At 40.5% G+C, this 26,709-nt stretch overlaps 3 protein-coding genes across 5 annotated transcripts in view; 1 reads left to right on the top strand and 2 right to left on the bottom strand.

The window, feature by feature from the left end:
- glis1b (GLIS family zinc finger 1b) overlaps window positions 1-4,393 on the top strand; it is a 145,318-nt gene extending 140,925 nt beyond the window's left edge. For 2 of the 3 annotated variants that reach the window (XM_072681305.1, XM_072681302.1), the window contains exons 11-13: window positions 1,644-1,810; window positions 1,939-2,097; window positions 2,771-4,393. In XM_072681305.1, the coding sequence (XP_072537406.1) occupies window positions 1,644-1,810; window positions 1,939-2,097; window positions 2,771-2,904 (460 nt within the window). In that variant the 3' untranslated portion in view covers window positions 2,905-4,393. The remainder of the gene's footprint in view (window positions 1-1,643; window positions 1,811-1,938; window positions 2,098-2,770) is intronic. The other variant, XM_072681304.1, reaches the window with a different exon arrangement.
- A 1,545-nt stretch (window positions 4,394-5,938) lies between these two features.
- elovl8b (ELOVL fatty acid elongase 8b) lies at window positions 5,939-14,332 on the bottom strand. Its single transcript, XM_072680774.1, has 8 exons — window positions 14,188-14,332; window positions 12,575-12,640; window positions 11,516-11,703; window positions 10,934-11,014; window positions 10,776-10,832; window positions 8,693-8,807; window positions 8,383-8,510; window positions 5,939-7,365 (listed from the first exon to the last, which is right to left on the bottom strand). Exons 2-8 carry the CDS (start codon window positions 12,630-12,632, stop codon window positions 7,198-7,200), a joined length of 795 nt encoding a protein of 264 aa, XP_072536875.1. The 5' UTR covers window positions 12,633-12,640; window positions 14,188-14,332; the 3' UTR covers window positions 5,939-7,197.
- Window positions 14,333-14,944: 612 nt separating this feature from the next.
- The window catches only part of mutyh (mutY DNA glycosylase), a 23,698-nt gene continuing 11,933 nt past the window's right edge, over window positions 14,945-26,709 (bottom strand). Inside the window, exons 14-27 of the mRNA XM_072681199.1 lie at window positions 26,540-26,661; window positions 24,466-24,505; window positions 24,308-24,381; window positions 24,142-24,183; window positions 23,665-23,736; window positions 22,992-23,105; window positions 22,680-22,777; window positions 22,374-22,518; window positions 22,209-22,287; window positions 20,514-20,693; window positions 18,414-18,559; window positions 18,167-18,316; window positions 16,215-16,262; window positions 14,945-15,992 (exon numbers count right to left, since the gene is read on the bottom strand). Coding sequence (XP_072537300.1) covers window positions 15,849-15,992; window positions 16,215-16,262; window positions 18,167-18,316; window positions 18,414-18,559; window positions 20,514-20,693; window positions 22,209-22,287; window positions 22,374-22,518; window positions 22,680-22,777; window positions 22,992-23,105; window positions 23,665-23,736; window positions 24,142-24,183; window positions 24,308-24,381; window positions 24,466-24,505; window positions 26,540-26,661 — 1,454 coding nt within the window. The 3' untranslated portion in view covers window positions 14,945-15,848. The remainder of the gene's footprint in view (window positions 15,993-16,214; window positions 16,263-18,166; window positions 18,317-18,413; window positions 18,560-20,513; window positions 20,694-22,208; window positions 22,288-22,373; window positions 22,519-22,679; window positions 22,778-22,991; window positions 23,106-23,664; window positions 23,737-24,141; window positions 24,184-24,307; window positions 24,382-24,465; window positions 24,506-26,539; window positions 26,662-26,709) is intronic.

Genomic DNA, 26,709 nt, shown 5'->3' with positions numbered 1-26,709 from the left:
TCGGGCTGGCATTGTGCTTCTCGTTGGAATGGCTTGATTTCGCATTTTTGAAGACTCGGCTGGTGACAGCTGCATCTAATGGCACTAACAAAGGCTTTATTTATTCGGCCGCATTGCAGCGAGCATCAGTAAGCCATCGTGGCTTCCCCCAAGCCATCGCGGTGTACGGCATGTCAGAGGCATGTTTTCTGAAAATCCATCTGGACTGAAGTATGAGCCTGTACATGATCAAACCCAGCCTCGTAAATTTTTATTATGACAACGATTGGATAAGTACGAAGCACGATACAGAGTAAGCAAATACACCATTAAGTAGGCCTGTCCCTGCGGAGGCATTCCAGCGGCATTCTACAGCATGCAGTGGTCATCAGCAAATCTGCGTAGAATTTACATTCAGTACTGTGCAGAAGTGTTCGGCTGAGAAATCTGAAAAACTACTTATCTAAAAACATCTAACATATCAATAACTTCACTGACCAACAGCACTGACCACTGACTTTATGTTTATTTGGGTTTTTTCTAATGTTATATAGAGTTAATTACAGGTAGACACTCTCACTGACCACTGACTTTATGTGTATATGGGTTTATTCTAATGTTATATAGAGTTAATTACAGGTAGACACTCTCACTGACCACTGACTTTATGTTTATTTGGGTTTATTCTAATGTTATATAGAGTTAATTACAGGTAGACACTCTTACTGACCACTGACTTTATGTTTATTTGGGTTTATTTTAATGTTATATAGAGTTAATTACAGGTAGACACTCTCACTGACCACTGACTTTATGTTTATTTGGGTTTATTCTAATGTTACATAGAGTTAATTACAGGTAGACACTCCCACTGACCACTGACTTTATGTGTATATGGGTTTATTCTAATGTTATATAGAGTTAATTACAGATAGCCACTCTCACTGACCACTGACTTTATGTGTATATGGGTTTATTCTAATGTTATATAGAGTTAATTACAGGTAGACACTCTCACTGACCACTGACTTTATGTTTATTTGGGTTTATTCTAATGTTATATAGAGTTAATTACAGGTAGACACTCTTACTGACCACTGACTTTATGTTTATTTGGGTTTATTTTAATGTTATATAGAGTTAATTACAGGTAGACACTCTCACTGACCACTGACGTTATGTTTATTTGGGTTTATTTTAATGTTATATAGAGTTAATTACAGGTAGACACTCTCACTGAACACTGACTTTATGTTTATTTGGGTTTATTCTAATGTTATATAGAGTTAATTACAGGTAGAGACTCTCACTGACCACTGACTTTATGTTTATTTGGGTTTATTCTAATGTTATATAGAGTTAATTAGAGGTAGACACTCTCACTGACCACTGACTTTTTGTTTATTAGGGTTTATTCTAATGTTATATAGAGTTAATTAGAGGTAGACACTCTGACTGACCACTGACTTTATGTTTATTTGGGTTTATTCTAATGTTATATAGAGTTAATTACAGGTAGACACTCTCACCAACCACTGACTTTATGTGTATTTGGGTTTATTCTAATCTAAACTGATTTCAGTTCAGCTCAACTCAATTCTTCCTCTGTCTCTCTCTCTCTCTCTCTCTCTCTCTCTCTCTCTCTCTCTCTCTCTCTCTCTCAGGTTATCGGGTTCTTTGCTGTCACCGGGGATCAGTCCCCTGAAGACGGCTCCGTCTCCTCCCTCTGCTCTGGTGGAAAAGCAGCAGAATCTGCCCTCCACACAGCAGCACCAGCTCCATTCACACCACAAGCCCTACCCCACCTTCCACAGCCTCCCGAGCACTGAAGGTACCGTCTCCAGCTCGCCCGGCTGCTGTGCCCTAGACATTCAGTGCATCAAGCAGTGGCTGAGCTCTAAGACCACCTTATCTTAGTCACTGTAACCGGCTAACTTCCTCTCTGTGTTTGCGTTTCAGCAGATTACCGAGGAAACTTTCAGAGCTGCTTCCACTTCGGGGATAATTACAGAGTGGAGCAGAACATCAGCAGCGTCCACCTCCCCACAGAGTCGCACGGCTTCAGCACACACCAACACAACGGCTTCCACACCAGCTGCTCCACCGCGTCCTCCACAGGTACACACTCACACTCACTTTAACCCCTTAACGTTTTAACGCTCACAGAAAAACATGTCCATATACACTATGTGTCCAAATGTTTGTGGACACCGTTTCTAAGGAATGCATTCAGCTACTTTCAGTTGCACCCATTGCTGCTGACGCAGATGTGCAAACACAGTTTGTCTAGTCCCTGCAGAGATGTACTGCCAATAGAATAGGACTCTCTGGACTCTTATCAGCACCATGCTGCCTAATAATGCCAGGCGTGGGCTAGTAGAATAGTAGTATAAAGCCCCCCTGGCATTGAGGAGCATTGTGGAGCAGTATGGAATGTAGGAATGATGCTTTTGGGATGAGTTGGGGATAATGGAGGTGGGATGGTGATCATCATCCACCATCCTGACCTTTAACTAACACCCCTAACTAACAATCTTCACAGCAATGCTCCTTCACAGCAATGCTCCTCCTCCAAAATCTAGTAGAAAGCCTTCTTCTTCTCTGGACAGTAGAGACAGTTACTCCAACAAAAGCAGGCCGGATCAGCTCTATTTAATACCCTTGATCTCCTTGAGAAGACACAATGAATGAGCAGGCGTCCCAATACTTTTGTCCACAGAGTGTACGAGTGATTAAAATGTTGTCATTTCCCTCATCACCTTTACCCGGTCCTTCTCTGGTGTGTGTACAGGTTTCAGTCTGTTGCCGGACCTCAGCGGGTCAGTGTCCCAGTTCACTCCGAGCCCGGAGGACAGCGTCTTCTTCCAGCTGGGCAGCTTCGAGCGCAGCCTGAGCCAAATGAACTCCGTTTATACCGAGACGTAGACCAGCCTCCACCTGAGCGGCCTTTCGTCTGCTCTCTCCTCTCTGATCCTGTCTTCGCTCCTCTCTATGGATCTCTATCTCTCTTTGTTTTCAGCTCAGCAGCCTAGTGGTCGCCGTTCTGGCCTGGTCAGATCTCTCACTGAGGTCTTGCTTAGTTCGTGTTCATGGATCTCCGCTGTAGGGATGGGGCGGCCGCTGGTTTTAAGGCTATAGTGTGGTATAAAACCCAGTGAAAATCATACCGAACGCACCAGGACTGCAGATTTACAGGTCCGGTCGGAGCTGTAAACACTAGTAGTGCTGGTGATATTTATATTTATTTAAATTATAGTTCATATTTGGGGTTTTAAAGAAAGAGAGGTGAGATCCGGTACCAATGATCTACAAAAAACCTGTGCAACACCCAAAACTGATAATTTTACTCACTGATACCATGACGTTCTCATGCCATCCCATCCCTACTCTCCTTTATTTATCTTTAAAGGGCCCATATCCCTCCCTTGTCCTGTACGGCCTTCATCTTTCCCCTGAGGTTCACTCACTCAGTGACAATCGTGTGGTTTTAAGTAATAAATGTATGTTTTTCAGCCTCTCTGATGAAACAGGCCGTGGTCCTCTGTCCTAAAAAAAGACTGGTGTATGTAAATGACCTCTATTCTGATTGGCTGCCCTGTGTTATGGCAGTATGGGCTGAAACACTCCCTATGAAATGCTTGTTTGTGGCTGGGTTAGAATCTGTGAACTTCATCAGTGGGAGTATATAAACTGCTGTATGTTCATTATTTGGGTGGTGTGATGTCACAAGAACTAGCATCTGAAAGTGGCCCATATGAGCTGCAGAGGCGACGTTTTGAAGCGTCACTGTTTTCAGACTGAATCGAGTGTTTTATTTCTAATAATTGAGGACGATTCAGCTGTCTGTAACTTTTCGATGGTATGGGCCCTTTAACGGAATAGTGGCGAGCCGCAATGAGCCGCACGTCCAGCCCGAAACCCACCCACAGCGCCGTCACAACGCTGGAGCTGAACCAATGTCAGAAATGAGACTCATCAGTATTAAAGCCCTGATACTCCTCTTCTCACCACCCACCTCCCTCTCTCTCCCTCTCTCTCTCTCTCTCTCTCTCTCTCTCTCTGTGCCTCTCCCTCTCTCTCTCTCGCTCTCGACTGAAGTGTAGTAAAGCAGTATTTAGAGTTGCTGTGTTTTTGTCTGTGAATGTTTGCAATGTTTGTGTTGCATCGTGACTCTGTGTTTTTCTTCCAGATGATCTGGTTTGATTATTTTATAAAAGCTCGGTGGGTATTCTTAACACATCAGTAATATCCACACAACTCCTACCAGATGTATAAAATGTATAGTTTGTTTAAATATTAATTATTATGTGTCACTCTGTCATGTCTCAGAAAATAAAGTTCTCAAATATTACAGTTACATGTTTGTCCTTGAGTGTGTGTGTGTGTGTGTGTGTGTGTGTGTGTGTGTGTGTGTGTGTGTGTGCATTTAAGATGTAATTAAGATTTCATGATGGCTGAGCGAAGCGCTTCTGACTGTGTGTGAAATCAGTGGTGGGCCAACACTGCCCTCTAGTGGGGGTGATGTTTACAGTTGAATTTACTCAGAATGATAAACACAATGGCAGATTTTTCACTGAAGCGCTTCTTAAAATAAAAACCCTAAATTATTACAAATAAAACAAAGTGTTGTAATAATTCCTTTACCAGTGAACTACCAGCACAAAGACAACACAATTCCCCCTCCTCCCTAAGTCGATCATGACTTATTAAGTACCAACTACAAATAATTCAGTATCCACTATGAATTATTTGGAAACTAATATGAATTATTCAGTATCCACTATAAGTTATCCAATATCTAGTATGAATTAAGTATCCACTATGAATTATTGACTATCCATTGTGACTTCTTAAGCAACTGCTATGCATTTTTCAGTATCCACTATGAATTATCCAATATCTAGTATGAATTATTTATTCACTTTTATGAAATATTGAGCATCCACTATGCATTATTTGGTAACTACTATGAATTATTCAGTATCCACTATGAATTATCCAATATCTAGTATGAATTATTAAGTATCTACTATGAATTACTGACTATCCACTGTGAATTCATAAGTATGTCCTATACATTATTAACTACTACAAACTATTCAGTATTCATTTGGGGGTTATTAGGTATCTACAATGAATTATTCAGTAACTAAAATGAATTATTAAGCACCGACTATGAATTCTTCAGTATCCACTAAGTTATTTGGTATCAACTGTGGATTCTTAAGTAACTACTACAATGTTTTTAGTAATCATTATGGATTATTAGGTATCCACTATGAATTATTCAGTAAATACAACTAATTATTAAGTGCCTATTGCAACTTATCCACTCTCCACTGTGATTTAAATAAATACTATACATTTTCAGTATCCACTATGAATTATTCTGTATCCACTATGAATTATCCAATATCTAGTATGAATTATTAAGTACCTACTGTAAATTATCCACAATCCATTGTGAATTCTTAAGTAACTACTATAAATGATTCAGTATCCACTATGAATTTCCAGTAAATACAACTAATTATTAAGTGCCTATTGCAACTTATCCACTCTCCACTATACATTATTCAGTATCCACTATGAATTATCCAATATCGTAGTATGAATATAGTATGAATTATTAAGTAACTACTATGAATTACTGACTATCCACTGTGAATTCGTAGGTATGTCCTATACATTATTAACTACTACAAACTATTCAGTATTCATTATGGGTCATTAGGTAGCCACTATGAATTATTCAGTATCTACTATGAATTATTAAGTACCTACTGTAAATTATCCACTATCCATTGTGAATTCTTAAGTAACTACTATAAATGATTCAGTATCCACTATGGATGATCATGTATCCACTATGAATTCATGAGTAATATGCATTATTCAGTTATTATCCTGTTTATTTCGTATCAACTGTGAAACCAGTGTTGAATTATGGGGAGTGTGAACAGTGAGGAATTAAAGTTTTGACCCCTGGGTTTATAGAGTTTAAGGGGTTGACGTGTTGGAGCGTGAAAAAAACTCCTTCAATGGACGTCAATGCAAAAAAAAAAAAAGAAAAAGAAAAATCCAATTATTGAAGCATTTCTATTGGTCCGTTCATCATGAGATTTTGATACAATGGAAAGATTCACAATACGACATAAATGGAGATACGAGGCTTTAGCTCAAAAGGTGGGCAATCTGCCAAGACGTGTTTGGTGTCAGACGTTTGGTTTCTTCGGTTTTAACGTTGGAGCTGACGCGTTGGCACGGTGCCAACTGATGTGGTTTCTGACACTGTATGACTCGCTGCTCTCCATAAGCGTGGACTAACGGCCGTCACTAAGGTAACGGCAGTTCTCCGTATATATAGATACAGGTGGGGTATACACTGGGTTATACGGCTTCAGTATTCTCAGCTACATTAACCTAGTAAGTCCGGTGGAACGCTCAGTTCTGCCCATATGTTTGCCCACATCTATATGTCTCTCACCGAGCAATTTATTAGGAACACTTTTTTTTGTATGGCAGAGAATGGGTCACGGACTTGATCCTGGGTGTGATTCGACATGACCAATCAATTACATCAGCTGTGCAAAATCCAGGCCTGGAAACATAGTCATCAAGGCTTCCGATCAGATTCGGGTTCCCCTTTTGAGTCTCATCCGGACCGACCTGTTAGGAGGCTGTCCCCTGGGATCCCTTCCACCTGCATCAGACCAGCCGCTACCCAACTACCCAAGCCAGCCTGACACCAACAATAACACCACGCTCAAAATCACTGAAGCTGCTTGATTTGAAATGCACTGCACAGCTGACCCCTGATTGGCTGATGAACTAACTGCATTAACGATAGGTGTACTGTGATAGGTGTGCCTAATAAAGTGTCCACAGAGTCATACAGTGTCAGGAACTGAATACCTCCCAAGGTTTAAGAGGAGTGTGGGACGATTTAGATATGCAGTTAGCATCATGCTAAAAAGTAGAATACAGGCTTCCATTACTGGTTAGCAATATTAGCCTCGTAGCTCCAGATGAAGAAGCCCAACGGCAGACACCGAACAGCTCTTTGCGGATGGTGTAACTGTGGTACCTCTGACGTACCTCGTCGACCAAGGTTTCTGTGCAGCAACATTTCAGCAATGCAGACGTTCCCTGTGCAGAAGTGGGGAGGGTTAGGGTGGAGGGGTTGATTTGGGACGGGTACGCACTTGGCCCAGTCCGTTAGGAGCGTTTGCTCTTCCTGTTGATGTAGCTCTGGTAGTAGAAGTTGCTGAAGAGCAGGATGAGGCTGATGCAGTAGGCAAACACTACTGCATTCATGGAGTCGGGGAAATCACACTCTGTGAACAGGTTATAGCCGGTGTGTGTGGTCAGCAGGACAAACTGGAGCTGGAAACAGAAAGGTGGAGCATTCCTTAGAAATATTAATATCATCTGAGAGCTCTTGAAGAAAGGTACCCAGTAATACACTATATGTCCAAATGTTTGTGGACACCCCATTCTAATGAATGCATTCAGCTTTCGTAGGTTGCACCCATTGCTGACACAGATGTGCAAAGGCACACACACACAGCTTGTCTAGTCCCTGTAGAGAAGAAGTACTGCCAAATGAATAGGACTCTCTGGTAGACATGACCCATGCTGCCTAATGCCAGGCGTGGTCTATAGAGGGGTATAATAAAGCCCCCCAGCATTGAGGAGCTGTGGAGCAGTGGAAGAACTGTGGTGGTGGTGGAGCTCCATCCAGTACTTTTGGGATGAGTTGGGGAGTTGAGGGTGGTGATCATTATCCAACATCCTGACCTCACTACTGCTCTTGTCACTGAATGCAATCAAATCCTCACAGCAATGCTCTTCCAAAATCTATTACAAAGCCTTCTTCGTCGGACAGAAGAGACAGTTACTCCAACTCCTAAAATCCTAAACTCTTTGTAAACTCTTTTGTGTGCTTGATTTCAGAAGAAAGAATGAATTAGAAGGTGTCCCAATACTTCTGTCCATATAGTATATAATGGGTTCATCAATTAGAATTGGTTGTACTTGTAAAATGCGACCTGCAAAGTATTTGTCTTAGCAGTGGGTGAAAGTGGGAGGTAATACATTAAACAGAGAGGCGAAATTATGCCAGAATATTAAAATATGTAAAATAAGCGGCAATCCGCGGGGTCCAAGCACATTTTCCACAAGTAGGGCTTATATGGCCAATCATGCATTTGTATTATTTTATGTGAGAATCATTAAAAGGGTGTATGACATTTTACTTGATTTGTATCGAACAGAAGGAGGGCTACAGACTGTGCCAGCTTCAGGATAAAGCTTTATGGGTAAATCAACCCTAAATCATATTCTGCATAAGCAGCAACTCATGAAGTGTCTGAGAGGTGATGCGTGTATTTCCGTATTTACCAGCTGCAGGGAGGTGAGGTAGCGTTTCCACCATAGGTACTTCTGCATATGAGGACCCAGAGCCGCCAGCCCGTAGTACGAATACATCACGATGTGCACAAAGGTGTTCAGCAGGCCGATGAAGAACGCTACACACACAGAAGGCGGTCATCTCAGAACCTTTTACACAGCAGTACAGTCTTACTAGCCTGATGGAAATCAGGTATTATTAATGATACATAAATAAATTGGTATTATTCAGAGTGCATACACACACACACACACACACACACACACACACACACATACACACACACAGAAGTAGACATACACTGGCCACCAGCTACATATTTGACTCCAGCCCACCAGTTGAAGATCATGGTACCGTGGTGGTAAACATGCAGGAAGGTCAGCTGGTTGTTCTTTTTACGTAAAATGAAAAAGACCTAAAGATCACATCCAAACAACAAAAGAACACAGTGATTGAGAACATTTTAGAACAGTCAGAATTAAAGAGAACATTCTAGAACAGTTGGAATAAAAGAGAACATTCTAGAACAGTTGGAATAAAAGAGAACATTCTAGAACAGTTTAAATCAGATCAGTAGTTCTAGAACACAGAACTTCACCTTAACACCCGTCCTGAGAACACCCTTCACCCTAACACCCGTCCTGAGAACACCCTTCACCAAAAGTGCTTAGCTATTTCCCCCAAGAAAACCTCAGCTAGTTAGAATAGACTAATAGTTCAAAGGTACCTTTAAGCTTTAGACTAAACACAAGTCAATAAGGTGACCATAGTACTCTAATCGTCCAAGTACTCTCAGAAGAGGAGGGTCTTCAGTCTGGGTTTGAGGACAGAGAGCGACTCGGCTGTTCGAACACCCAGGGGAAGTTCGTTCCTCCACTTCGGTGCAGGACAGAAAAAAGTCTGGACGCTCGTCTTCCGTGGATCTTTAAGGATGGCGGGTCGAGCCGAGCCGTGCTTGAAGCTGGAAGGGCTCTCGGTGCAGATCGGCTTTTGACCATCGCCATCAAGTACGGAGGGGCTGGCTGGTCCAGTCTTGGCTTTGTAGGCCAGAGTCAGGGTCTGAATCTGATGCAGGCAGCAGCTACAGGAAGCCAGTGAAGAGAGAACGCAGCAGTGGAGTAACCGTGCCGCTGTGTTCTGGAGGAGTTGACTTGACATCGTTCTCAACATGACTTGAGAAGGATAACTGATCATCCATGACTACACAAAGCTTCGAGCTTCTGTACAAGGAGTGACCAGTAAGTTTTACCCTTCACCCTAACACACTTCAGCCAAACACACTTCAGCCAAACACCCTAACACCCTTCACCCTAACACACTTCAGCCAAACACCCTAACACCCTTCACCCTAACACACTTCAGCCAAACACCCTAACACCCTTCACCCTAACACACTTCAGCCAAACACCCTTCCAGAGAACACCCTAACACCCTTCACCCTAACACACTTCAGCCAAACACCCTTCCAGAGAACACCCTAACACCCTTCACCCTAACACACTTCACCCAAACACCCTTCCTGAGAACACCCTTCACCCTAACACACTTTACCCTAACACCCTTCCAGAGAACACCCTTCACCCTAACACACTTTACCCTAACACCCTTCCAGAGAACACCCTAACACCCTTCACCCTAACACACTTTACCCTAACACCCTTCCAGAGAACACCCTAACACCCTTCACCCTAACACACTTCAGCCAAACACCCTTCCAGAGAACACCCTAACACCCTTCACCCTAACACACTTCACCCAAACACCCTTCCTGAGAACACCCTTCACCCTAACACACTTTACCCTAACACCCTTCCAGAGAACACCCTTCACCCTAACACACTTTACCCTAACACCCTTCCAGAGAACACCCTAACACCCTTCACCCTAACACCCTTCCTGAGAACACCCTTCACTCTAACACACTTCAGCTAAACACCCTTCCAGAGAACACCCTAACACACTTTACCCTAACACACTTTACCCTTACACCCTTCCAGAGAACACCCTAACACACTTTACCCTAACACCCTTCCAGAGAACACCCTAACACCCTTCACCCTAACACACTTCACCCAAACACCCTTCCTGAGAACACCCTTCACCCTAACACACTTTACCCTAACACCCTTCCAGAGAACACCCTAACACACTTTACCCTAACACACTTTACCCTTACACCCTTCCAGAGAACACCCTAACACACTTTACCCTAACACCCTTCCAGAGAACACTCTAACACCCTTCACTCTAACACCCTTCCCTTTGTCCGGTCACTCTTATCTTCCTTTTGTTTTTGCAGCTTTTACAGCACATTTGTTCCATATCACACCTCATTCACCCTGGTTCTAGAGGCATTCTCAGGCATCGCTGTTTAGTTACTCACCGTGTCGACGAGCTCGATGACCTTGGAGAAGAAAAACCACCAGCACACGCTGGCCATCTGAGAGGGAAAAAAAGACACCGGAATAAGACTTACACTCTGTCCTGGCCTGCAGTGTTTTTACCACGGTCAATGTTCATACAAGTGAAAGTGATAATCACCCTCATGGCCAGAGGACTGGTGCTGTAGTCCACAGGCTGACAGAGGTAGCTGTAGTTTGACAGCCAGGAGGTCACTAAAAACTGAGCAGGTGAACGAAATGCAAATATCAGAATCACTGGTGGTCATCTACCTCTACTGCTCTTTATATATAACATATGTATTATAGGAGAATATATATGAAGAGTAAGCAGAAGAGAGATACACTATATGTCCAAAAATATCCACACCCCCTCTTCTATATGCTAAGTGCTTCTCGCTGCTTTGCATAATCTTAATAGAAAAGCACTGACAAATGGGACGCTCTGGAGCAGCATCATGAGCCTAAGGTCACTGTGCTCAACCCTGAGCATGGTCCCAAGGGGTATAAAGCCCCCAGGCACCGGACTGTGGGGTTCCCTGGAGTGATGGAACTAAGCTGGGGTCATCCAGCACTCATGAGGTTGATGCAAACCTCTTATTAAAAGCATTGGCTTCAGAAGAAACAGTGGAGAAACATGTGTCCACATACTTTTGGACATAATAGCGTCAATAGCCATTAAGGCATTAAAGCAGAAGAGGACAGAGAGGACGGGACGCTTCACCTCGTGGAACATGTAGACGGACAGACAGACCATGGCGAAGTTATAGACTATAAGGACGACTCGGAGGTTCAGGGGTTCTCTGTTTTTCATGAGCTTGGGTCCGACCCAAATGACACCGAGATAGCACAGAAAGACACAAGCTACAGGCACGGGGGAGTACACCAGCAACCAGGGGTCCGTCCGCTTATCTAGAAAAGAAGAAACAAGAGAGCAGACACACACAGTTAAAGCAGCGCTATGTGAGAATTGGACTCCCTCTACAGGTAGGGAGTTTAATTCACTTTTACTCCACTGCTATAAATACAAATCACGCTTTGAGCACCCCCTCATGGACAACTGTACACATGCATTTCTGGACAAGCTGAGAGAAGCTCCAGAAGCTTGATCTGAAGGTGGAGCAGCATGTGGGCTGAGGTGGTGGAGCAATACTACAGGATTTTACACTAATATGACTCTATGGGTTCTGCAGCGTTACACAGCAGCAGTTCTGGAGAGAGGTTCTCCTCCTGCAGCTCCACCACCAAACCTCCATATAGTGCAGTAGCAGCAGCAGCGCTCCGGCCCAGAGTGGAAATGACATCGTCAGTACTTTCTAAACACTGAAACATCTTCCTAAACATCTTATTTTTTCAATTTTCTTGGCAAGCAACTCAGTATACACTATATGGACAAAAGTATTGGGACATCTGCACATTCATTGTTTCTTATTAAAGGGGCTGATCCTGCTTTTGTTGGAGTAACTGTATCTTTCTGACTGGCTTTTTACTAGATTTTAGAGGAGAATTGATGTGAGGATTTGATTGCACTCAAGTAGTGATGATCACTACTTAAACCTCATCTCTAACTCTCTAACTCAACACCACAGCTTCCACTGCTCCACAGCTCCTCAATGCTGGGGGGGGGCTTTATACCCCTCTGCTAAACCACGCCTGGCATTAGGCAGCATGGTGCCAATAGGTTCATCATGTTTTTCTGCCCAGAGAGTCCTATTCTATTGGCAGTACTTCTACTTCTCTACAGGGACTAGACAAGTGTGCGCATTTCCCTGCTGGTCCTTACCTCCATTCTCCAGGATCCACTGGTGCATGGATTCAATGCTCTGCCAAGCTGAAGCCATCGAGGACTCTGAAACAGAACAAACAGCCCGAAATGTAAACCTAATGATCCATGAGTCACGTATTTATACAAGCCTGTGTCAGAAAAAACCTAGTGAATAAAGTTCACAGGGGTTCCTACGGGTCCTGTTACCATGTTAAAGCTGATAGCTTCAGCTTACCTACAAGACTTACGCTCACCAAGCACTTTAATAGGAAAATGTTGCCCAGAAAACGTTGTTTTGGGGCATTAATCCAGCATAAATCAAGGAGATTATTTCATTCCTTATTCCTTATAACTGCACTGCCTTTCATCTCCAGTTGGCATATTATGTTTCATATTTATTATATGTATTGATTGTATTGTATTACTATTTTTTGTTTATATTATACTATTTATATTTTGTATATATATACATAATTCAATGACATTTCAGTGTTAAGATAATCTCGACTTTTTAGTTGGTACTATTTTAGGAAACTCATTCATTATTCTATGTATTGTTATTATTGTTATTATTGTTATTATTATAGTATTGTATTACTGTGCTGTGTAATTGTGTAATTGTTACTGGCTGCACAATTTTCTGTGGGATCAATAAAGGATCTATCTATCTTAAGGTTGCCAGGTGTGACAGAATTGAGCATCAATAAACTGTAAAATAAATAAATAAATAAATAAATAAATAAATAAACATGATGAAGTGTTTCTAATAGAAAGTGTCAACACCTTTTACAACAAGGATACATTCAAGTAGAGAGACCACGGGTGAACAGAGTCAATAATAATAATTTAAAATGTTAATTACTAATATTATCTGCGGGATCAATAAAGGATCTATCTATCTTATGGGTGCCAGGTGTGACAGAATTGAGTATCGATATGTATTATATTTTATATATATATATATAAATCTTTTTTTACAGTGATTTTCAATTACATTCAGCTGACACTTATTTAACTGGTACTATTTTAGAAAACTCATTCTTTATTCTATGTTTTGTTATTATTGTTATTATTGCAATTATTGTATTGTAGTACTGTGCTGTAATTGTGTAATTGTGCTACTGGCTGCTAAATTTCCTTCGGGATCAATAAAGGATCTACCTCTCTTCTAAGGTTGCCAGGTGTGGCACACCTGAGCTTTAATCAACTGTAAAAAACAAACAAACAAACAAACAAATAATTATATATATATATATATATATATATATATATATATATATATATATATATATATATATATATATAATGAAAAATAGTTGTTATGGTTACAGTTAACAGAAAAGAGATATAAGAGCTATATATCCGAGTTATTCAGATTGTTTGAATAAGACTGATGGGGACACTGTCTATCTGTCTCCTACAGCTCCAGAAGGCAGCAGACAGGGTGATGTTATATAAATGACCCTATATCTCCACCAACGCCCGCGCTGTGTGACCCTACTGCCCCGTGTCCCTGCAGGCGCTACACCGCCTTTACACCTAACCGGGGGCAGCGCAGAGCCCCGGCAGCTCGAGCTCCTCGACCTGGGGACAAAACAAACGTCCTGATGACGATTTTACCTGAGACTCACCTGGACGAACTGCACTCCTGCGGCTTCTGGAGGCTCACGAAGACTTTGACCTAAACGCTGCCACACACACACACACACACACTCACACACACACACACACACACACACACACTCACACACACACACACACACACTCCCTCTCCTCTCCTGCACACCTTTCAGACTGCTGCGAGTTTAGAATAAAGGACTTTACGCACAGTAACTTCGGTAATATAAACTGGAGCCCAGTTTAACGCATTTCTGCAGGACTGATCATCTCTTTTATGCAGGTCAGACTGATCAGTTGTGCGATTTTAAGTTTTAAAAGTTTTATATTTTGACTAACTCCGAGACTTTTATTATGAAAAGGTAGAAAAGAAGTCCTCGCATACTCTATAGATGTGGCATATATATCAATATATGTGGGATGTGCCTCCAATATCCACAAATTAAAATTATATATATTTTTCTAAAGCCTTTTGTAAGCTTATTTAATTTTCATGCATATTTTCCTGCATACAGACAGATTTCATTGCCAGCAGGGGTTTCCAAACTTTTCAGGCTAATTCCCACCTGTAGTGCTCGTCTCCCCACCAATTATGTAGAAAAATTAAATTACACATAAACTTCCCATTAATTACTTCTTTTCAGCCACATTTTATGAATTATACTGCTGTATTAGTATTAATAATTAGTATAATATTTAATATAATATATATATTTTTCATATTATATATAAATATATATATATATATACATATATACTAAAAATGCATAATTTTCATTTATCATGACTTTTATTTGTTTTGTATTTACAAATGAAAAACCTTTAGCATGAATGCCTTCATATATTTAATTTAATATTTAATTTTTATTTAGACATTTACAGCATTATCTGAAGGTCATATTCAGAGCGACATTCATCAGAATAATGAACTCTTATTGTGTGGAGCATAGCTGGGGCATCAAACCCCAATCTGTTATGGGAACAGTGCAGTGTTATTACCCACCAGGCTCAGAGTTACACAGCTGGGTTTCCCTCTAAATGCCTCTAAGGCCAAAATAAAAGGCTCGTGTTCTGGGGATCTGTGTATTTGTATTGAGATCGTATATTTAAGCACCTCAATACGGCCCATATTTTTGCTCTGTCTCAGCTCTAGCAAACCTGGACCAGCTATTCAGTGGACAGCCTGTGATGTAGCTTGTGAAGCGTGGAGAGCTGGGATATGGAGCAAAATCAGGGCGTCGGAGCATTAAGCTACAAGAATCGGAGATTAGAAATTTTATCTTGGAATAAAATCAAGAAAAGCAATCTGAGCCGGACTCATCTCTTAACTGACGTTGCTACACTCATATCTGTCCATAACACGGACAAACAAGACGGATATTTGTTGGACGTGTCTGTAAAGAGGTCAATCTGAACAATATTCAAACGGAAAGTACAGAATGTGTTAAAAACCCTACAAAACACTTTATTTCATCACTAATTTCACCACGTCTTTTTTACTTACAAATATTTTCATGATTAATAATACTAATAAAAAAATATATATACATAAGATTGTTAAAATTCTACTACATATTACCCCATAAATGTAAAATAAAAAAATAAAAACAAAAACAAAATAAAAATAAACTACAGTACATTAGCCAGTAACAGTGTAATATATGTAATATGAGTTTTAGCTGCCTGCTGGTTTTGAGGTAAAGAACTGGCTGAGGGAGAGTTGCTTTGGGCCTCCGTTTGGTGCCCTCTCCTGTCGTTTCCTCGGATGTTTGGCCTGCTTCTCTTTTCCAGGTTCAGAGTATTGCTTTCTCTTCTTATTCTGGAAAACACAGACAGGAAAGACACAATAAGGCAGGTGTTGAATGCATGTATAATTTTAGCCCTTTAAGCCACCAACATATAAGAATAGTATTATTATAATAATAATGATACAGTGATAATCTTTGTACAGTGGGGTTTCATTAAATGGAAGGTCCCCACATAACATAACATGACAAATAAGGCTTCTTTACCATAAATTAAATATATATATATATATCACCTTGGTGTTCTTCAATTCGCGTGTGCTCTCATAAAACAGCTTCATAATCTATAAGCCAAAACAAGAGACAAATTAAAAACAGTGTAAGACAGCATTGTCCAGTCATTACCATACACAATATATACCAGGGGTGTAAAAAAGAGCTGAAACTGTACTATAGTGAAAGTATGGTACTGTATCCCAATCTAACTCAGTTAAAAGAGCTGAAACTGTACTATAGTGAAAGTATGGTACTGTATCTCAATCTAACTCAATTAAAAGAGCTGAAACTGTACTATAGTGAAAGTATGGTACTGTATCTCAATCTAACTCAATTAAAAGAGCTGAAACTGTACTATAGTGAAAGTATGGTACTGTATCTCAATCTAACTCAATTAAAAGAGCTGAAACTGTACTATAGTGAAAGTATGGTACTGTATCTCAATCTAACTCAATTAAAAGAGCTGAAACTGTACTATAGTGAAAGTATGGTAATGTATCCCAATCTAACTCAATTAAAGAGCTGAAACTGTACTATAGTGAAAGTATGACACTGTATCCCAATCTAACTCAATTAAAAGAGCTGAAACTGTACTATAGTGAAAGTATGGTACTGTATCCCAATCTAACTCAATTAAAGAGCTGAAACTGTACTATAGTGAAAGTATGGTACTGTATCCCAATCTAACTCAATTAAAGAGCTGAAACTGTACTATAGTGAAAGTATGATACTGTATCCCAATCTAACTCAATTAAAAGAGCTGAAACTGTACTATAGTGAAAGTATGATACTGTATCCCAATCTAACAATTAAAAGAGCTGAAACTGTACTATAGTGAAAGTATGGTACTGTATCCCAATCTAACTCAATTAAAGAGCTGAAACTGTACTATAGTGAAAGTATGGTACTGTATCTCAATCTAACTCAATTAAAAGAGCTGAAACTGTACTATAGTGAAAGTATGGTACTGTATCTCAATCTAACTCAATTAAAAGAGCTGAAACTGTACTATAGTGAATGTTAGGGTACTGTATCTCAATCTAACTCAATTAAAAGAGCTGAAACTGTACTATAGTGAATGTTAGGGTACTGTATCTCAATCTAACTCAATTAAAAGAGCTGAAACTGTACTATAGTGAAAGTATGGTACTGTATCCCAATCTAACTCAATTAAAGAGCTGAATCTGTACTATAGTGAATGTTAGGGTACTGTATCCCAATCTAACTCAATTAAAGAGCTGAATCTGTACTATAGTGAAAGTATGGTACTGTATCCCAATCTAACTCAATTAAAGAGCTGAAACTGTACTATAGTGAAAGTATGGTACTGTATCTCAATCTAACTCAATTAAAAGAGCTGAAACTGTACTATAGTGAAAGTATGGTACTGTATCTCAATCTAACTCAATTAAAAGAGCTGAAACTGTACTATAGTGAATGTTAGGGTACTGTATCTCAATCTAACTCAATTAAAAGAGCTGAAACTGTACTATAGTGAATGTTAGGGTACTGTATCTCAATCTAACTCAATTAAAAGAGCTGAAACTGTACTATAGTGAAAGTATGGTACTGTATCCCAATCTAACTCAATTAAAGAGCTGAATCTGTACTATAGTGAATGTTAGGGTACTGTATCCCAATCTAACTCAATTAAAGAGCTGAATCTGTACTATAGTGAATGTTAGGGTACTGTATCTCAATCTAACTCAATTAAAAGAGCTGAAACTGTACTATAGTGAAAGTATGGTACTGTATCCCAATCTAACTCAATTAAAGAGCTGAATCTGTACTATAGTGAATGTTAGGGTACTGTATCCCAATCTAACTCAATTAAAGAGCTGAAACTGTACTATAGTGAAAGTATGGTACCGTATCCCAATCTAACTCAATTAAAAGAGCTGAAACTGTACTATAGTGAATGTTAGGGTACTGTATGGGAGCAGAACATCTACTAAATCCAGCACACTCCAACCTTTTTGACCCCAGTGGACACAGCAGCCTCCTGCAGAGCTGAATCAGTGAGCCAGCAGGTTCTTGGCTCTCTCTCTACATCAGCATGGACACACACACTGGCGCTGTACACCACATACGTTTGGTGGATGTGTGAGAAAATATGGACCACCTGCACGGAGAACCATGGTCCTGGTTAAAGGGTTCTTCATATACAGTACAGTATATTTCATCATTACTGTCATCAGAAAGATCAGGATTATACTCGCCTCGCCCAAGTGCTGAAGGGACTCTTCATCAGGTGATGTTCCCAGAATCCTCTGCACCTCAGCACTTAACAGTCCTCTGTGCTTCTTCTCAGGGATGCCCTCCTCTAAAAGCATGCTGGGTAACTCCCACATTCCTGCTAGAAGCCCTGCCGACCAACAGCAGATAAACAGACGTGCATTTATAGCTTTCTATAATCTGTATGGTTATCATTACACAGTTCCACAGGTCCACAGTAGGGGTGTACCGGTACCCACCATGGTTCTGTTCAGACCACAGTTTGGACCCCACGTCCAGGTACATATGTTTGGGACAACAGAGGAAAAAAATAAGCAACAAAACCCTCCAAATGCAGAAAACGAACCTAACAAAGTCATGCAAGTCACAGTTTGTTCCACCTAGCGCTGTATAGCGCCCCCCTGAGGTGGTCGGCACAGGCTGTGGTGTGCAAACAACAGTAAACGACTGGATGTGTTTCTACACACAAACCCTACTACTGCCCAAACACGCTGACAGACCGCCATGTCTGATCCACCATGATTCCATGAGTTGGAATAAGATAAAAGAAGGCCAAAATATCAGAAACACACGTTATTTTCAGTCGGTTCACTGCAAACAGAACAGTGAGAGATAAAGAATAAAGAAAAGGAAACAATATATGCTTTGTGAGCTATTCTCACTACGCTAATTACCATAGTGTAAATCAACTACAGTACCCACAATCCCATGCAAACCCACACTTTCCTCGCTAACTGCAACAGCGGAAGGTTTTTTTCATTAATTTTACATTGTGTAAATGCTTCAACTCTAGCTTAACACATACAAAGTATTCTCCATACGACTTCGTGTACCTTACCGTATTGTCTGTAGCATGGTGGTCCGGTACGAATATACGCACCTAGTTAACACTAATTAACATCTTAATTGTTGCTTTTGCAAAATGAGTTTGCAAATGAGTGAATAAACTGCGCCAGCTGATAAAACACAAGCATCAACACCCCGCCAGTCTGCGGCGCTAGATTTAGCTGCTAGTCCTGGCTCGTCATCGCTAGCTTGGAATTGTCTCAAAAGACTGCCTTCGGCAAACCATGTTGCAATTGAAGACAGCAGCTCGACAACGAACTTGTTGCACCATCTAACTTGTGCACTATCTAACGTGAACTAACCTCTGTGCTGAATATGAAGATTATTAAAACTTCGGGAGTCTGCTGCCCACTACAGGCCAAAACCAGCCAAGCACCTGTTGCACCGTAATCTGTGAAAGTGAAATTCTGTAAACCCAGCGGGTAGTTTCTGAGATTTCTACTCATGTGCTGTCACTTATTCTGACAGAGACATTCTCAGACCATGTGACTGCACTGTTTCTTCTAGACGTGTAGAAGGGTGACAAAATGTAAAGATTTTTTTAAATACATATATATATATATATATATATATATATATATATATATATATATATATACATACATACATACATACATACATATATATATATATATATATATATATATATATATATATATATATATATACATACACACACACACATACATATAAAAATACATATAATATCATATATATATATATATATATACACACTATATATATATATATATATATATATATATATATATATAAATATAATACTTCTATAAGTGAAATAGTGTTTAAGTGAAATAGAATCTGAATTTGTTAAGATGTTTAAACATACATATTTAAAATGATCAAACTTAAAACCTTTAAAAATGACAATAAATAACATGAAATATAAATATATTACATTATAATATATTATATGTATATATATATATATATATATATATATATATATATATATATATATATATTAAAAGATAATATATGTATATATTATATAAATAATAATATAATATGGTATAAATAATAAATATATAATGTGTTTTTGTATTATTATTAAATAAATAAGTAGAATAAGTGAAATGCAGTACTTTTACAAATAGACAGAACTTGGGGTTCTCTCTACAGGTTATTTCATAGCAGTCATCTTTACAGACAGCGAAACACAAAGGGTTTCTGACAGGACGGGGCAGCTCTGGTTATACTGACATAATAAGATGCTGTACCTTTACTGGGTCTCTGGATAAGCAGATATTGGACGTCCCCCTCGTCACTCTGTCGCTGCAGGACACAGGTCAGTGTCCGCTCCACACGAGGGGCTTTCTTCAGGGGTTTTCGGGGGTAATTCTGCACCCCCAGTTCACTGTCCCAGCCCTCAGACAGACAGAGGTTACAGCTGCCACTCACTGTATCAGGACCATATTAACAACAAACAGGATCACTGTTGTGTGATTTTTAATATTTAATTTGGTAATATTTATAATTCACTTAAACACTAATAGAGCTGCATCACTTTCACCACTGTAGGGTAGGTGAAGAAATTTGACTGGCTGACTGGTTTCTCTGTAATTTCTCCAATAATACATTACAGTATATAATTCATACTGGATTCTAATCACTAATTATTACTGATGGTGAAAAACTACACACTCTGCAGATTCATACTGGATGAAAATAACTTTCACACTGTAGGACCTTCATACACTGGAGAGTCACGCTAAATTATAGTCACGCCACAGTTATTCCTGATATACTGTAGGAACTACACACACTGCAAAATCATCCTGGATAATAATCACTCCAGAATTATTACTTCCAGATTACTTCACCTGCCCTACATTGGTAAACTTTCCTGTCACACTGCAGGAACTACATCCACTGGAGATTCATACTGGATTTAAATTACTTGATAGGTTTTTACTGTCAGACTGTAAAAACTAGACAAACTATAGATTCATAGAACTTAATAGTTTTAAAACACTATAGAACACTTAAGAAAACACAGAGCAAATTTATACTGGATAATAATTACTCCGGAATTATTACTCTTACACCATCAAACCAAAACACACTGCAAATTCATACTGGATAATAATCAACCAGAAGTATTACTCTTACACCATCAAACCAAAACACACTGCAGATTCATACTGGATAATAATCACTCCAGAATTATTACTCTTATACCATGAAACCAAAACACACTGCAAATTCATACTGGATAATAATCATAGCCAAATTATTACTCTTACACCATCAAACCAAAACACACTGCAAATTCATACTGGATAATAATCATAGCCAAATTATTATTCTTACACCATCAAACCAAAACACACTGCAAATTCATACTGGATAATAATCACTCCATTGGTAAACTTTCCTGTCACACTGCAGGAACTACATACACTGGAGATTCATACTGGATTGAAATCATCATTGATAGGTTTTTACTATCAGACTGTAAAAACTGGACATACTATAGATTCATACTGGATTAAACACACCTATTATTATTATTTCTATCTATTATATTCAAACCCTCCACAATTACTACTGTCAGACTGTAAAAACAGATTCTTACTGGATTAAACTCTAAAGTTATTACTGTCACATGACAGGAACTACAAATACAAGAGATTAATTTTTATGGTTGTGTTTAAAAAAAACTGTAGATTGATACTGGATAAAAACACAATATATATATATATATTTTTTTTTTTTTTCCCCCAACATTAGATATTAGATCATAAAATCACATTATTATAATTTATAAATGATTATAAAATCCAGTTAATACTGTCGCACAACAGGACTGGATACAGTAAAAACTACAGGAAATCAAATAATTGAATTTTTAAACAGCCACATGTACACAAATTCAGCTCTAACAGGGGCTTTAAATAACAATACAAACTTACAGCAGTTCTCTATATCAGGAACAGCGCTGTCCAGCCTTCCTAGCAGTGTTTTTGTGTCCTTCTCTTGTTTCAAGCTCACCTGAAACAGACACACAATCACACAGGATTACAGGCAATGCTGGAATTACGAGGAGGATCTACATAGCTGAGGGATCTCTATTTTACCTTCCTATAGGCTCGGCAGTGAGTCTGAACAGGACATTGAGCACAAACTGGGCTTTTAGGGGTGCACACTGTTGCTCCCAGCTCCATTAAGGCCTGGTTAAAATCAGCAGGTCTGTCTGGGTCCACTAGCATGTCTGCAATTGTCCTAAAAAATATATATATTTTGTATAAATCATGCAAACATGCAAATACACTTTCCAAATACAGCTCTTTTTCTTGTGAAGGGGAGAGTAAAGATTAAGAGACTAAGATATTATAAATGTGAAAAATGTGGAAAATCTACATTCCGGTCTGACCGCTGCATACCACAGTGCCTCGGTGACCGGAGGGCTGGTGCTGTCTGCTCCAATCGCCCGAACACGACACAGGACCCGAATCACATTCCCATCCACAGCACCTGTAACCTGAGCATCAGTAAAGCTGTTTAAGCGGAGACCTCCCGAAAAAGTGCTATGCCATGAGTTGCACAAGCTCTGGACAGTCTACCCCTAAAATGATAACTTGGCATGTTAAAATAATTTCATTTGAAGAATTTTAATAACTAATAAAACATAATTAATTAATTTATGTTTTAATAAGTAATTAAATCAAGATATCAAGTGAATCTGACCGTCATACCTGTCCCAGTGCAATGGAGCTGATGGCCCCGGCAGTGTAGCGACCAACCCCAGGCAGCTGCTTCAGCAGAGTCTCAGCAGACCGGGGCATTTGCCCACCCAGCTCAGACACCACCTACAGCACCAACACCATTAAACACACACATACACACGCTGAGGATCGGTTAAAGACAAATACGTCGTTATACACTATATGGACAAAAGTATTGGGACACCTGCCTGTTCATCGGTTCTTGCTGTGAGCATTCGATTGCTTTCATTGGCAAGATCATTAGTGAGGTCAGGATGTTGGATGATGATCACCACCCCACCTCATCATCCCCAACTCCCCAACTCATCCCAAAAAAAAAAAAAAACATCATTCCAGAGAACACAGCTCTTCCACTGCTTCACAGCTCAATGCTGGGGGGCTTTATACCCCTCTACTAGCCCACGCCTGGCATTAGGCAGCATGGTGCCAATTGGCTCATCAGTGTTTATCTTCTCCAGAGAGTCAGATTATACTGGCAGTTCTTTTCTACAGGGGCTGGAATAGCTGTGTGTGTTTGTGTCAGCAATAGGTGCAACTTAAAGTAGCAGAATGTATTCACTAGAAGGGGTGTCCACAAACTTTTGGACATGTAGTGTATTAATCATAGTCATTAAGAGATAAAAAGAGAGAAAAAAAAAACAACCTTCTGAGCTCCTTCATGAAGCCTCCGACCTCGAGAGTAATATCCAAGGCCTGACCACATCTGATTCACCTCCTGTTATAAACAATACATAGATTTCAAAGAGACCACGTTCTATAGTTCTCCTCTACTTTAGTCCACTCTCAGAAAGTGCTGGTGGTGGTTCTCCATCACTGTGTTCATCATTAGAACATCTCCAAAGTTCTCCTCTCTCATGGAGTCTAGTATTATTTAGAGTTCTCCTCAGATCAACACCTGGTTTGGTGGTAAATCAGGGCTTAATGATGGTTAATCAGGTGAGCTGCTGCTGCTGCTGCTGCTGATGGAGTTGAACACATCCTCCACGCTGTGCTGGCTGGACTGGGGGGCGTCCAGGAGAAACCTGGAGGAACCGAGCTCTGTTCTTCAGACTAGCTCACCGACAAGATCTCTCTACTTACCTTTTTTAACCACCTTCTGAAACACTGTGCTTTTGCTCACCTCCAGTGAAGCTTCTGCAAGTTTCTGCACGGTTGGCCACCTCTGATGAGGAAATAGCAAATAAATGTGAGTGTAGTGCTACGCCAGCAAATTGCACCTTCAATAACCCGCCAGGAAACGAACATTCGTAGTGAAATATGAACAAGTACAAAGAGTAACAGCCTGCCTTCATCCATTTGTTGTAGTAATCCACCACTGTAGCAACTTGAGTCTGCTGGAGCATGACCTCCGACACCCACACTGCCAGAAGAGAAACAGGTCAATCGCATCCAGCTGATTACTACAGCTGAACTCCACACACCGCCACGATGTGCTGGCGATTACCTGCATACGTCCTGATGTTGACGTCCCGCTCCGTCGCTGCCTTTCAAGACACAGAGGATGAAATGATAACCTACCATTACATCAAAAACAAGCGACCAACAGTATGGTTGCACCAATCCATGAGTTTTAATATATAAATATTAATTCCACAATTCAAAGCGATTGTTATCATTTTTAAGCTGAAACCAAGTTCAATAAGACAAAGCCTAATGAGGGGATGCGGTCAGCACTCAACGCAACATTATGTAGGATTTTACATTAAAACATTAAAAGTGGCAGCTTCAGAGGCGCTGCCACTATGATCTGAGGATCGCTGGTTCGAATCCCAGGTCATGCTGCTTGCCATCAGCAGCCGGAGTCAGAGGGAGCACAGTTGGCCTCGCTCTCTCAGAGGTGGGCTGATGGCTCTTGTTCCCCACATCTCTCCTAGCGTGATGTTGGTCGGCACAGGCGTCTGTTAGCTGTTGTATCGGAGCTGGGGAGCCATGCTTTCCTATCATCCTAATCCTATTGTTTACCTCCCTAGTGTTGGGGCATTGGTTAGATGAACGGGGATTGGGTAATTGGCATGGGTAAATAAATAATAAATAAAATAAGGAAATAAAAACAAATAATACAAAAAAAGATATATATATATATATATATATATATATGCAATAGGGGGAGAATGGCTTCTCTATCAGTCCCACTTCAGGCAAGACAAATACGTCGTTATACACTATATGGACAAAAGTATTGGGACACCTGCCTGTTCATCGGTTCTTGCTGTGAGCATTTGATTGCTTTCATTGGCAAGATCATTAGTGTCAGGATGTTGGATGATGATCACCACCCCACCTCATCATCCCCAACTCCCCAACTCATCCCAAAAAAAAAAAACATCATTCCAGAGAACACAGCTCTTCCACTGATAGAGAATGGCTTCTCTATCAGTCCCACTTCAGGCTGGATATTGCTACTGCACTATGGAACTTGGAGAAGTAGGCAGGAATACACTTGAGAAAACTGCATAACCCGAGTCATATTAGTGTAAAATCCTGTAGTATTACCTTACCGCCAGCTTCTGGATCTCTCCGCTTGTAAATTTCACTAGTATCACGAGGAGGAAAGGGCTCAAAGTATGATTTGCTGCACCATAGTGAATTACACTCCCCACCTGTAGTGGGAGCTTGGGAGCATAAATTCCTATTCTCACACAATACAGCTACAAGAGACACGAATCTCCTGTGTGGTTCATTACAGAGATCAGAATCGCCCTGTTCATTAAAAGTGCTGCAGCAAACATCACAGCGTTTAGTGAATTTTATTAGCCAGGGCATCCAGGCCAAGCTGTCTGATTTTCGTAATAAATTTTCAGTGGTTGGTGGGGCGCAACAGTTAACACCCATACCTGCCACTGAGCTACTACACCATGTTGGAGACTGGGGTTCGATTCCCGGTCTGGGTGACTATGCTGCCTTGGGCAAGACTCCTAACACTACACTGACCCACCTCTGTAATACAAGTAACCTTGTCAGTTGCTCTGGAGAAGAGCGTCAGCTAAATGCTGTAAATGTAAATGTAAAGGTAGTGAGTAACAGTCTTCTCTAGTCAGGTCTGTGCGTTTTCATTGGTTTCCCCCAATGCTCTTAGACTCTGCTCTGGGATAGGTATATGAGGTTATGACCCAATTTGGTCTGTCAACAACTCAGGTGTAATCCACCAAACCGATGACCCGTCACCAACATCGCCGGGCTACCAACGCGCCCGGAGGGAATCGCCACGTACCCGGCTCTAACACACTGCAGCCTGCAGACACCAGTGACGGCCAGCACCGCAACGAGGCAGGGGGGAGAGAGCCATCTACCCAGCAGGGCCAATTGTGCTCTCTCAGGGTCTCGGCTAGCAGCATGACCGGGATTCGAACCAGCGATTTTGAACCTCTGAACATGATGACCACCCTGGGGCCCTGCTAGCCGGGCCCCTATGCTCTAGCTTTTTGATTTTGATTGAACAAGGCATGGACCTAAACTTTATAAAGAGTTATGATGACCCATGAAAACCATGAAACCAACACCAAGTGTGTGGGCGTTACCAGAGTCCTCCATGGTAGCTCTCTCTTGCTCTGATCATACCAGGCCAGCAGATGTGAACGAAAGAGCCTCAGTTCGGCAGGGTCATCAAAGAAGTGGTAAGGGGATGGTCTGGAAGGCTCTTCTGCTGGACACAAATGGGACAGCTGGTCTTACCACAACATGGCAGTTA

Source organism: Salminus brasiliensis, chromosome 6 (assembly GCF_030463535.1).
Source record: "Salminus brasiliensis chromosome 6, fSalBra1.hap2, whole genome shotgun sequence".
In the NCBI taxonomy this organism is placed as follows: Eukaryota; Metazoa; Chordata; class Actinopteri; order Characiformes; family Bryconidae; genus Salminus; species Salminus brasiliensis.
The sequence above is the reverse complement of the archived record's forward strand: the minus strand, read 5'-3'. Positions and strand labels throughout refer to the sequence as shown.